The 13,176-nt window shown below is 36.6% G+C and overlaps 1 protein-coding gene across 1 annotated transcript in view; it reads left to right on the forward strand.

Moving 5' to 3' along the window:
* Window positions 1–10,849, forward strand: part of PSMA3 (proteasome 20S subunit alpha 3) — a 33,704-nt gene extending 22,855 nt beyond the window's left edge. Inside the window, exons 7-11 of the mRNA XM_036735561.1 lie at window positions 271–336; window positions 7,845–7,891; window positions 8,976–9,043; window positions 9,564–9,628; window positions 9,952–10,849. Coding sequence (XP_036591456.1) covers window positions 271–336; window positions 7,845–7,891; window positions 8,976–9,043; window positions 9,564–9,628; window positions 9,952–9,996 — 291 coding nt within the window. The 3' untranslated portion in view covers window positions 9,997–10,849. The remainder of the gene's footprint in view (window positions 1–270; window positions 337–7,844; window positions 7,892–8,975; window positions 9,044–9,563; window positions 9,629–9,951) is intronic.
* Window positions 10,850–13,176: the final 2,327 nt, after the last annotated feature.

The following is a 13,176-nucleotide window of genomic DNA, read 5'->3' on the forward strand; positions in this document are numbered from 1 at the left end:
CCTCCAAAAAGTAAATATTTTAATTGATTGTAGATGAACTATAAAGGAAATACAGATGGCCAACTTAAACATATTAGTCAAATCCATTCTAATCACATTTCTGCATAGCACATCTCCAAATTGTGTGATATATGTAAAATATGTCAAAATATGTATTATATATATAGAATTTCAAAAGCATTTTTATACTTTACCTTCCATTATTCTTCTCTTGCCTTAGAAATAATTTATATTACTATTATTCTTAATATTCTACTTGTGTTCTTATAGGGTTATTGGGGATGTGCCATTGGTAAAGCCAGGCAAGCAGCAAAAACAGAGATAGAGAAACTCCAGGTAGGACTCAATTTACATAAATGTTTAATTTACCAAAAGCCATAACAATGGTTGTATCCAAGTGTAGTGGGGGAAAAAAGTCTGTCCTGGGTTATTCTCTTACCAAGATTGCCTAAGATGTTTAAAATGTTATTTTATGTTGATCAGATGCTATAGTGGCATCCATAAAAAAAGCCACACAAAAATGTAAGTGTAACATATGCATAGCCAAAACAGATTCTTACTTTTATTCTTGAGAATGCAAAAAAGTATCATTTTAAAATGCTGTATAGCTTGGTCTAATCCCCGTTTTCTGTGCTGCCTCAGAGAGGCTGAGGCTTGGCACATCCCTTGACCTCAGGGGTTCTGAGTCACTGTCAGCTAAGGCCATCCAGTGTCAGCATTGAGTTTGGCATGATTATGTTGAGCCCTTAGAACTGGGGAGGCCACCAGATTTCCTGAGGAGGAGCAAGCCTGGGAGGCCAAAGCTTCTTCTTTTTTTTTTTATATTTTTTATTTTTAGTTTACCACACATGGTTCTACATAATTTTGAGTTCCAGATTTTCTCCCCTCCCTCCCCAAGACGGCATGGAATCTCATGTAACTACCATGTATAACTTCGCATTGAATTAATGTATACACTAGTCAAGTTGCGGAGAAGAATTGTGACCAATGGAATGAATCATGAGAAAGAAGAGACAGAACCAAAAAAAAAAAAACCCCAAAAACAAAAGAGAAGAAAAAAGACGAGCACGTAGTGTGCCTCAATCTGCATTCAAACTTAACAGTTCTTTCTCTGAATGAAGATAGCATTCTCCATCGTGAGTCCCCTGGAGTTGTCCTTGCACCTTGTGCTGCTGAGAAGAGCGAAGTCTGTCAGGGTTGGTCCTCACGGAATCCATATATCTGTGGTTGTGTACAATGTTCTCCTGGCTCTGCTCCACTCACTCAGCATTATGTCGTGTAGGTTTTTCCAGGTTGTTGCGAAGTCCGTATCATCCCCATTTCTTATGGCACCGTAGTATTCCATTACCTTCATATACCACAGCTTGTTCAGCCATTCCCCAATTGATGGGCATCCCTTTGATTTCCAATTCTTAGCTACCCCAAAAAGAGCCGCTATAAATATTTTTGTACATATGGGTCCTTTTCCCGCTTGTGTGATCGCTTTGGGATACAACCCTAGAAGTGGTATTGCTGGGTCAAAGGGTATGAACATATTTATAGCCCTTTGGGCATAGTTCCAAATTGCTCTCCAGAATGGCTGGATCAGTTCACAACTCCACCAGCAATGTAACAATGTTCCGATTTTCCCACATCCTCTCCAGCATTTATCATTTTCCTGTTGTGTTATTTTAGCCAATCTGACAAGAGAGATGTGGTATCTAAGAGTTGTTTTGATTTGCATTTCTCTAATCAGTAGTGATTTAGAGCATTTTTTCATATGCCTGTAGATAGCTTTAATTTCTTCCTCTGAAAACTGCCCGTTCATATCCTTTGACCATTTCTCAATTGGGGAATGGCTTGTATTCCTATATATTTGGCTCAGTTCCCTGTATATTTTAGAAATGAGGCCTTTATCAGAGATACTAGTTGCAAAGATTTTCTCCCAATTTTCTGCTTCCCTCCTAATTTTTGTTGCATTGGCTTTTTTTGTACAAAAACCTTTCAATTTAACATCATCAAGATTACCCATTTTGCATTTTGTAATGCTCTCTATCTCTTGTTGGGTCATGAATTCTTTTCCATAAATCTGGTAAGTAAACTATTCCTTGCTCTCCCAAATTACTTATAGTATCAGCTTTTACTCCTAGATCATGAACCCATTTTGACTTTATTTTGGTATATGGTGTAAGATATTGGTCTATGCCCAGTTTCTGCCCTACCATTTTCCAGTGTTCCCAGCAGTTTTTGTGAAATAGTGAATTCTTAGCCCAGAAGCTGGCCTCTTTGGGTTTATCAAAGAGTAGATTGCTATAGTTGTTGACTTCTTCATCTTGTGTACCTATCCTATTCCACTGATCCACACCCCTGTTTCTTAGCCAGTACCAGGTAGTTTTGATGACTGCTGCTCTGTAGTACAGTTTAATATCTGGTATGGCTAGGCCACCTTCTCTAGCATTTCTTTTCATTAATACCCTAGATATTCTAGACCTCTTGTTTTTCCAGATGAATTTTGTTATTATTTTGTCCAGCTCAGTAAAATAATTTTTTGGTAGTTCGATTGTTATGGCACTGAACAGATAGATTAATTTAGGTAAAACTGTCATTTTTATTATATTAGCTCGGCCTAACCATGAGCAACTGATATTTTTCCATTTATTTAGATCTGCCTTTATTCGCGTGAAAAGTGTGTCATAGTTATGTTCATGTAGGCCCTGGGTTTGTCTTAGGCCAAAGCTTCTTTGCTGGTTAGTGTTGTACTGAGCCCTCAAGGAACTTTACAGCCTGAAAGAAATAGGGAGACACTCAGTGTTCTAAAATAAAAATATAGTATACATTTTTTTCTATTATCTTCAAACAACTTATTGGGCTTAATTTCACCATTGTCTGTAGGACTTTCTAGCCTTTCTAAATATGGCTCAAACTTATCAGCCCCTTCTACAACAACCTGCTGGGTGTTTCCTTCATTACCACCGTGAACATGTCTTTTGCTGTACTTAGAATGTCATTTTCCCATCTTACACTTACTCCATGCCTTGAGGTCTAGATTAAATAGTGTAAAAGTGTTACCTAGTCCTGTTTATTGTTATGTCATTGGCATAGTCCAAGTTTTTGGGAAGCAGGGTCTTCTATTGTCCTGTTCTTATTGAACTTGCATATTGGGGGCTAGTTCCCTTTTGGGTTTTTATTGCTAATGTCCAAATCTGGTTTGTGGGTCTCTGTTCCAAGGATTCTTTTTTGTCAGCACCTTTATTTCTCAAGATATAACATTTGCAGAAATAAGACTAGATGGTTTTAAAAATAAGCTATAGCTACCAAGTCTGTTTCTAAAACTGAAACTCCAACTTGGGGTTTGAACCTGAACCTTTTTACCCAAGGTTAGGCCCTTGTTTTTTACCTTTTTCCCAATTCCAAACTACTAATGTAAATTAACCCCATTGGTTAATACAACATTCCTTCGATAATTAGATAAATAGTAATAAAGAAGAAATGGCATAGGAGCTTTGATTTGGTTCTTTGAAGTATTCTTTATATCTTATCTCTGGTGTAGTCTTGTGTGTGTCATGAGGAAGCCATCCTATAAAAATAGGTTACGGAGGGACAATAGAAATCCAGTTATCATTATTCCCCAGTAAGGGAATGACTTTGTTCTGGTTGGTTGGTTATTAATACCATTCAGGACAAACTAATTTATGGTTTTTTTCAGGCTCCTTTGTGGCTTTGCATATAACCAGGGTTTCCGGCAGGCTCCAACCTGGTCCCATAAGTAATTGAATTGATTGCTCCCTTCTTGGGAGATATAGTTCCAGAGACTCTTATAGTAGCAGGAGTCAAAGAGCCTATGTGAACGTTCTACAAGAGACAGCTATGACAATTTTCCTACATGCAAGTAAAAAAATCTCTAAATCAAATTTATCCTTATAATGACTATAACTGTAAAGATTTTTGAACCTTCATTGAATTGTCACTGTTAAACTCATGTTTTATTCACTTTTAAGAGTATTATCAATTCTCATTTGTCAAACACAACCTGAGAGCATCTGCTACATAATACTTATTATTAGACTTTAAGAAAGCTCTTATCTGATTTCAGGCATTTTTGAAGGCACTTCAGATTTTTATTTTTTTTTGGTCATAAAGCCAAAGGGTGGCTTTTGTTTTTGTTTTTCAAATTATTGAAGTTGAGAGCCATGATTGTGTTTTCTTTGGAATAGAAGAGGACTTTTAATTCAGTGGTAACTAGAACCTGAAAAACTGGAGTTTTGGCTTTTTTAAAGTACCTTATCTTTGATTATTATTTTTGGGGGGTGGGGGTAATATACAAGGTAGAGTGCAGTGTAGGGAAAGGCATACTACTTTGGTATATCTAAAGAGAATTTCCTTTTCAACCACTTCCTCTTTTTTTTTTCCCACTAGAGATGAGGAAACAAGTTGAGAGGTCAAGCAATTCTAAAGAGCATACATATAAAAAAGTAGCAAAGCCAGTATGTTCTAACCCAGATATTCTGACTCCAGATTTTTTATGCTATGCCACATTCGGGCATATTTTTCCCTGTACTGCAGTTATTCCTCCAACAGTGCTCCTCTTTCCTTCATTAAGAATTAAGGAAGCTAAGTGTATCAGAGGATAGAGCCTAGAACTGGAGTCAAGAAGACCTGAGTGCAAATGGAACCTTAGACATAAACTAGCTTTGTGATCCTGGGCAAGTCACTTAACTTCTGTCTGCCTCAGTTTCCTTATCTATAAAGTTAGGAGAGTGGTGACATCTATCTCCTAGGGTGGTTGTGAAGATATAATGAGAGAGTATTTGTAAAGTTCTTTGTAAACCTTACAGTGCTATATAAATGTTAGCTTTTATCATTGTTATTGTGATTATTAATGATGGAATACACATACTCAAGCATTCTAATGTTATTCTATTCAAATGCTTAACTAAAGCAATAGCCAATAAGTAAAACAGGATTAAACTAATGCAATGGTAGAAGTAGTTTAAAAAAAAATTATAAAATAGATCTTGGTTTATCAGCACCATATTTCACATCCAACTTGGAGTCATACCCCCAGGTTCTCCATTGTTGGCTCTGGCACTTAATTATATGTACACCTGTGTAACTGTGAGCAAGTTACATTTCCTTTCTGGACCTGTATTTCTTAATTCATGAAGTGAAGGGTAACGTTGGATTAGGTGATTTTTCCAGCTTCCAATATAATCCCAGGAGTAGGGCAGATGTGCTGCATTGAATATAATAGCATAAGCTATATGCAATCACTGTTCAGACTTTGAATAAATCAGTTTTACTTAGAGGCCATAACAACAAAACAGTTCAGCGAGGTCCTGGCCATAGTTTGTGTGTTATCTTTATAATTGCCTTTACCCATCACATAGCCACAACTGCCAGCATTTTACCAGCCATTCTTCACTCATAGGCCCCATCTTTGTGTTCATGGGAAGGAATGGAGGGTCTTTGAATCCCAGGCCATTGGAAATACAACCACATAGTTTATGAAAAGAACATGTCTTGTGTGAGTCTTGTTCCTGTTGAAGATCATTGTGTGATCCCAGGCAAATTGCTTAACTGTACTGGCCTTCAGCTTCCTCATCTATAAAAATTAGAAAATTGAACCAAGGTGACCTTTGAAGTCTCTTCCATTTCTGGACTGGAAAAGTAGGAGGGGGCTAGGTTATGAAGGGTTTTGAATGCCAAAAAGAAGATTTCATATTTGCTTCTGGAGGCAATAGTAAACCACTGGAATTTATTGGCTGAATGGAAGATGTTTTGGATTGGGGAGAGACTTGAGGCAGGCTGACTTACCAGCAGGCTATTGCAGTAATCCAGGCATGAGGTAATGAGGGCCTGAGTCAGAGGAGAGAAGGGGGCTTATTCAAGAGATGTTGCAAAGGTGAAAGGTCTTGGCAGCAGATTTGGATAGGGGAGTGAGGAATCCAGAATGACTTCTAGGTTGTGAGCCTGTAGGACTGAGAGCATGGAAGGCAGGAGTGGGGGAGGATTTAGAGTTTTGTATATATTTAATTTAAGATGTTTACTGGACATTCATTTCAATATGTCTGAAAGGTAGTTGGAGGTGCAAGTTTGGAAGTGAGCAGAGATTAGGGCAGGATAGGTAGATTTGAGAATTATCAGCATAGAGATGGTAATTAAATCCGAGGGAGCTGATGAGATTACCAAATGAAGTAATACAGAAGGAGAAGAGGGCCAGGACAGATCAGAACCTTGAGGGATACCTATGATTAGCGGGAGTGATCTGGATGAAGATCCATCAAAGGAGACTGAGAAGGAGCAGTCAGATAGAAAACTGGAAGAGTGGTGTCCCGAAAACCTAGAGAGAAGAGTATCAAGTAGGAGTGAGTGATTAACAGAGTCAGAGTGCACAAGCAGAATGAGGATTGAGAAGAGGCCATCAGATTAGATTTGGCAACTAAGAGATCATTAGTAACTGTGGAGAGAGCAGATTGGAGCCAGATTGTAAGGGCTTTTAAGAGAGTAAGAACTCATGATGGAGAGAGCTATCTATATCCAGAGAAATAACTATGGAGTCTGAATGCAGATTGAGGCAAACTGTTTGCTCTCCTCTTTTTTTTTCTCTTTTTGTTTTTGTTTCTTCTTTCTCGTGATTTCATTCCATTGGTCATAATTCTTCTTTACAACTTTTAGCTGTTTTCTCATTGTTGTCTTCTAAGTTTATTTCTTGGCCTTCCTTGCCACTATAGTAGCTTGTTATGGTCAAGTTCTTTTTTTATTGTTTGCTCATTTTCCTAGCTTTTTTCTTTTGAACATTATGTTTAAATTGGGCTCTGCTCACCTGGGTATGGGGAGGCACTATGCCAAGCTTTAGATTTTTTTGTGCTCCTGTTTTCAGAACTAGTTATGAGAGTTTGCATGGTTTTGGTGCTTCCAAGGTGGTATTATCCTGGGGGAAGTGTGGTCACTACTCTCCTAGTTTGTGCTCTGATCTTTACCTAAGAAGGGCCCCTGTTCCACTGAAGCTGCAAGTACCAGTGTTCCTTTTGGCCCTGGAACTGTGATCAGGGCCCCTGCTCTCTTGTGACAGATACTCTTCTCTGTCCTGAAACTGACAGAACTATTTTTGGGCAGTAGTTGCTAGTCAGTGCCTGCTGCATCCAGTGATAGCAAAGGGTCTGCTGTAGTTCCTTTCTGACTACTCCTTCAACTCCCTTACCATCTCTGGGTTGAGAGCTCCTTAAGCTGTTGCGGCCACCTCCGAGGCCCACTGCTGGTACTCTGGCCACATTCGGGACCCACATCCATCCTAGTGTTAAAGATCTCTTATATGGACCTCCTAAATTGTCTTAGGCTGGAAAAACATCTCCCTCTGGCCTTTCTTGGCTCTATTGCTCCAAAATTTGATTTGAGGCATTATTTTAAAGTTGGAGTGAAATGGTGGTGGTGGGAGAGTTCAGCTTGGTCCCAGCCTGTACTCTGAAATCTTGGATTCCTTTAACTAGATTATCTTGACAACACAGATAGCATAGGTGCTGAGATATTAGAAGCTTTTGGACTCTAGAATTGAGAATAGGAAATTGATAAATTTGACTTTGGGTATATTCTAACTTATAACAATTTTTATATGTAATGATATTAACAGCATTCGAATTATAATACAGATAGTCTTGAAAACATTGGTGTTGGAATCAAGAAATGTAGCCCTTTGCTATATTGTGTCACTTTGAGCAAATAAATGAAAGCCTATTTGGCCTTTATTTAAAAATCTACAAAACTAATAAAATAATGCCTTTAATAAGCCCAGAGATTTTTTAAAAATACATGTTGTTTATATAATCATATTATCCTGTCAACCTTCCTGATTATACATTTTCTCATAGATGAAAGAAATGACTTGTCGAGATGTTGTTAAAGAAGTTGCAAAAATGTAAGTATTTTTCCATCATTAAGTTTCTCAACTAACTAGGTCATCACTTTTTAGTGCCTGGGTTTGGTAAATAGATATTAGTTCTTGATGTAACTTTTAGAAAGTTAATGTTGATTCCTCCCTGCCCCACATTAAGGTTATTTATGCAGGTTATTAATCACTGAATCACCAGTCTTAGTCTTGTCTTATTTTATTCCCCCTAGAAACATATTCAGGCTTAAGGGGAAAAAAATCTCTGTCATACTCATGCATCATGAGACTTTGGGCCATGGAAACAGTAGTAGAAGCCTCCATGAGATAGAAAACTTATTTTAAATGTCTCAAGCCCATGAAAAATTTCCACAATAAAAAGTTTATTAGGAGGCTACAAGAACAGGGCAGTTTGAGGAGGGAAAGAGCCTTAAAGCTGGGGAGTATAAAGAAAGATAAATAATCTGAAAGCTAGAGATTTTTTTTTTCAAATGCAAGGAGGTACAAATTCCATTTGTGGAATAGTTGAGCTAGAATGAAGTAGGAGGAGAGGAAGTAATATAAAATAAGATTGAAGAAGGTGGATTGGAGCCAGATGATAGAAGGCCTTAATTCCTGTGCAGGGGAGGTTGTATTTTACCCTTAGAGGCAAGAGGAACAGTTAAAATGACCTGCACTTTAGATTGTTTGGTAAATTTGTTAGATGGAGGATTGGAATCAGGGAGACCAAGAAGAGATGATTTTCAGGATTATACTTTTAGAGCTAAAAGGCACCTCAGAGGTCACCTTAGTGCAACCCCTTTGTTTTTATAGTTGTGACCTATTTGAACGTAGGTGTTTCAGAATTCGTTCGTAAGTTCATATTCTCTTTGTCAAGCTGGTGATTTATAATATGCGTTCATTCTCTTGAGGGGTTCTTTCAACATCTCACTCTTAGTTTTTAGTCCTGTGAATTATTTAACCACAAACTTGTGGTGTTATCGTTGTGACTCACTTAAGGGGTCTTCAAATATTCTCCTGTAACTTAAGAAACTATTTTTTCCAGTGCAGACTGGTCTACAGGTTATGGATTGACTTACTTATGTGATAATTTTTATTACTTTTTTCATCCCAGAATCTATATAGTCCATGATGAAGTTAAGGACAAAGCTTTTGAACTGGAGCTCAGTTGGGTTGGAGAAGGTAAAAATCCTTTCATAAATATTCCTTTGTACATTTTTGTTTTGTGAGCTTAGACTGTATAACATTTGGGATAACTCAATGTTTTGTTACTTTTAGCTTTTCAAACTGTCACATGTTGATGTCACAGTGAGGTTTGAAAACTGATCGTTTTTCAGGATTTTGCAATCATCAACATAATTCAATACAAATACACATTTCAGAAAGGATTGTGACCTTCCTGCTTCCAAGTCTAGTACTATTTATACAATGCAGTTTCTCTAGTCTTTTACTTTTAACAACAGAATAATTTTGAATTCTTCTGAAGGAGATTTTCTCAGCAAGGCTCCAGCATGGAGATGGCAATATAATTTTCTAGCACCTCCTACATTGACAGTATAGTTCAATTTTTAAATGGGTGTTAAGAGCAGTTTAAACACACAAGTATGAGACATTTAAACATTAATAATTATAAAGATAACATGATACTACCCATACTTTTAAGTTAAAATCCTTAAATTTAAAAATATGGCTTAATTTGCAGTAACCAAAGGCAGGCATGAAATTGTTCCAAAAGATATAAGAGAAGAAGCAGAGAAATATGCCAAGGTAAGCACTTTGTAGAAATTCAGCCAGGTGGAGTTTTCTAACTGTGGGTGGAATTAGGTAAAAAAAATGAGGATTTGAAAATGAATATAGATGTTATGGGAAATAATCAAGAAATAGATTACTTGAGATGGTCTTCAAAAGCAGATTGGTGGTGGTGGTGTAATAGGGTCCATTAAACCCTGCTCTTTCATACTGACTTTTTATCAGTTGTATAGTTGCAGGTTAAGGTTTTTTGTTTCTGGGTGTGTTCCTCATAACCACAGACTATTTAAGAAGCATTTTAGTGTTCAAATACTGACTGATTATTCTTCTTTTTAAAACAGGAATCTTTGAAAGAAGATGATGAATCAGATGATGATAATATGTAACAATGAATGCTACAATACTTTTTTTAAAAAAATGTTTTACATGTAAACTATGTAGAAGTAGTGTCCTGTGGATTATTAGCCCAGTGACAGATTACCAATTTATTAAAAATTTATCTTGTATCCGCAAGTTCATTTGTTCTCTACAACAAAATCTCTACTTTGGAGGGGTTTTAAGGACTTTGTTCATTTTGTCTCACACTATTAATGTGAGGTAGTCTACTTGAATCTTGGGCAAATTGACTCACAAGGGTCCAATTAAAGATGAAATAGTTCTGTTTCTTTAGTAGCTTATTCTTTCCTGTAACTAAAACAACTTTAAATGAGAGATTATGGCATGATCATGTATTATCTAAAACCCCTATCATACTTAACCCTTTTCTGCCTCTCTCATGTCAAAGGAGTGAAGATGGAGTTAAGTCTAGAAGTTTTTCCTCAGCTGCCCTGCCCTTTTCTTGGTCCTATGGATAGTTACTAGATATAGTAGGAAATATTACTAATATACTTGTTTTATAGTTGCTAGTGAAACTCTGAACTCTGTCAAATTAACACGTGCCAATTTTGGAAATTTCAACTTAGTGCAAGATAGCTATTTTTTAGCTAGAGTGGACTTTGCTACTGCTGGACTTTGAATATTTATGTAGTTTACAGCAAACTCAATAAATACTTAACTAAATTCAAATAACCTGGTAGATTAGCTTCTCTCAAGTAAAGTTTTAAGACCTGGCTCCTACAATTGGCCTTGTTTGCACAAAAGCAAAAGTTTAGAATATGTCTGAGGATACTTAGGGCCATTTTAAGACTGACTTAAAGTGGGATCATTTCTCCACTTTCTAATAAAGCGTGAATATAAAAATCCTTTGCTATTGTTTATTTACGCTTATGTAATTTACAGGGTATTCCCGTTTGTAATGTAATTTTAAAACTTATTTCCTAAGTGACCCCTTATATTTTCTGAATTTGGGTTGGATAACAATTCTATTTGTAGTAAATGTCTTGAGAAAATTTAAAAGCTTCATTTCTCAGATACTGTGAATGTTCAAAGTTTAAAAACTTTGTCCTTTGGCCAACCATCTTGGAAGGGGGTTTTAAAAAGATTTTTACTGCTGCATAATATTTATGGACAACATTTAGTTATCTCAGAAGTATACTTGTTATAGGAAAATTTGAAGTACATAAGTTTAAACTCTGTAACATGGGACAACTATAATTTATCTTAAATGACCAGAATGTTATTTATAACAAGGTATTAAGTCCTAGACCTTTAAAGAAAAGTTGCTATTTAAAAAACAACTTTAGGTTTTAAAAAAGTTTTTAAAGAACTGGGTTTTAGTTTAGAGGTTTGAAAATGGAAGTATCAGAATTAGAAAATTTATTAACAACTAACCTTTATATTAGCACTTTAATAAGGTTTGTGAAGCACTACACACACACACACACACACACACACGTACGTCCCATCCCCCACCCCCATGCTTTATATGTTATATGAAGGCAGTCCACTACTAAAATTATACTCCTGGAGATCTAAAGATTTGGCAAACCACTTCACACCATGTTTCCTTTGAGAAATATGGTTAATGCTAATACCATAAAAGTGAAATATGGCTTTAGAGTTAGAACAAGGAGGGGGACCTTTGGGGTCCTCTGGTCCCTCCTGATTTTATATGAGAAAACTGAGACCCAAAGGGGTTAAATGATTACATAGATGTGAAATAACAAACGTTCTATCTCCAAAATCAGCATTCCCAGCAAAACTGCCCTAACTTAATGAAATCTATAAATAACTAGCATTCATCAGGCAACTTTAATCAATCCCAAGGAAGATAGTATTTTATTTTATGGAGTACTGAATTAAAAATTAGGTAGTAAGAGACTGGCAAGCTTTGCTTTGGCTGCCTGAAGAAAAAAAAAAGGCTGCCCTTCCTTGGGCTCTTAGCCTATCCTTGGAGGAAAGCATCAGAAGTCAAGGTTGTCTTTTGCTTCCATCCCCTTTCTTGGTGCTGAAAGGACTTGGAGCCAGATGGTTTGGTCTTCACTTTTTTCTTCCAGGGAAGGAGGCATGGAGGGAGGACAGTATTCCTTTTTCTATTCTAAGACTTCAGAATATGAGCTATGATTTTATCTTTTAACTCCTAGTCTTAACAAGAAATATAGTTAATGGAATTGAATCACATTCTTTCTTGAGAACTTTCATTCAGTCTTCCTGTTCTGAAAAAGAGATGCTTATATCTGTTAAATAACTAATTACCATAGTGGTAGGTATGATACACAAACACAAAAGAAAATCTGAAAGGTTATTCCTTTAGTATTACATTCAGGCATCTAAATTTTTTACTATGAGAGATTAAAACATCTTCAGAAGTCTTAATCACTAATGCCAGCAGAAAGCCACAATAAAGTTCTAATATAATTTTAAAATAGAAGACATAAATTCTGATTTAATAATAGGTGTAATAGTAAAGTCTTGAGATTTTTACAAAGATGAACTGCTATATTTTTGATGACAATTCATCTAAGTTTCCACCTAACATTAAAGAAATTGAAATAATAAATGAATCTGTTCCTTTTGAAAGAAAAAATAAAATGCACTAGAAAATATACTAAAATATTGAAAACTGGATTCAGTAGGTGGTACCCAGGCAATGTGAGGCTATGAATTTGGGTGGGTGGTGAAGTAATACGAGAATTCTGGACACCAACTAGTTAGCTGCCATACGTGAAGTCCTCTTAGTTTTTTATAAGCTAAATTAGGGGGTGGTTAGATGTATTAAATGCTGCACACTGATATGGCAGATCTTCTTGAGCCCTTCATGTTGGTATTTCTCAAGGTTCTTTCCCTGGACTGTTAATTTTCCCTTTCTAAATTCTTTCCCTTGGCTTCTTTTATGCCTCTGATTTCAGTTACCACCTCTACCCAGACAAGTGCCATAGTTTCAGCTAAATGCACTTGTGTGCCCCAGGCAAGGGTCACATTTGTCAAAATATGTCCAACACTTGGTACAAATAGGAGAGAGACTCCCTACGTAGATGGTGAGTTCTCGATGCTCCTGTCTGAAAGTCACTCAGATGAGTTTGACCTAATTATGTAGACAAGAAAATCCAAGTAAATGAGTATCTGTTGTCCAGCTATGTTATGTGGCTGGGTCAAGGTTTCCTAACTTGGACCCATGGACCCACCAG

Source organism: Trichosurus vulpecula, chromosome 8 (genome assembly GCF_011100635.1).
Source record: "Trichosurus vulpecula isolate mTriVul1 chromosome 8, mTriVul1.pri, whole genome shotgun sequence".
Classification (NCBI taxonomy): domain Eukaryota; kingdom Metazoa; phylum Chordata; class Mammalia; order Diprotodontia; family Phalangeridae; genus Trichosurus; species Trichosurus vulpecula.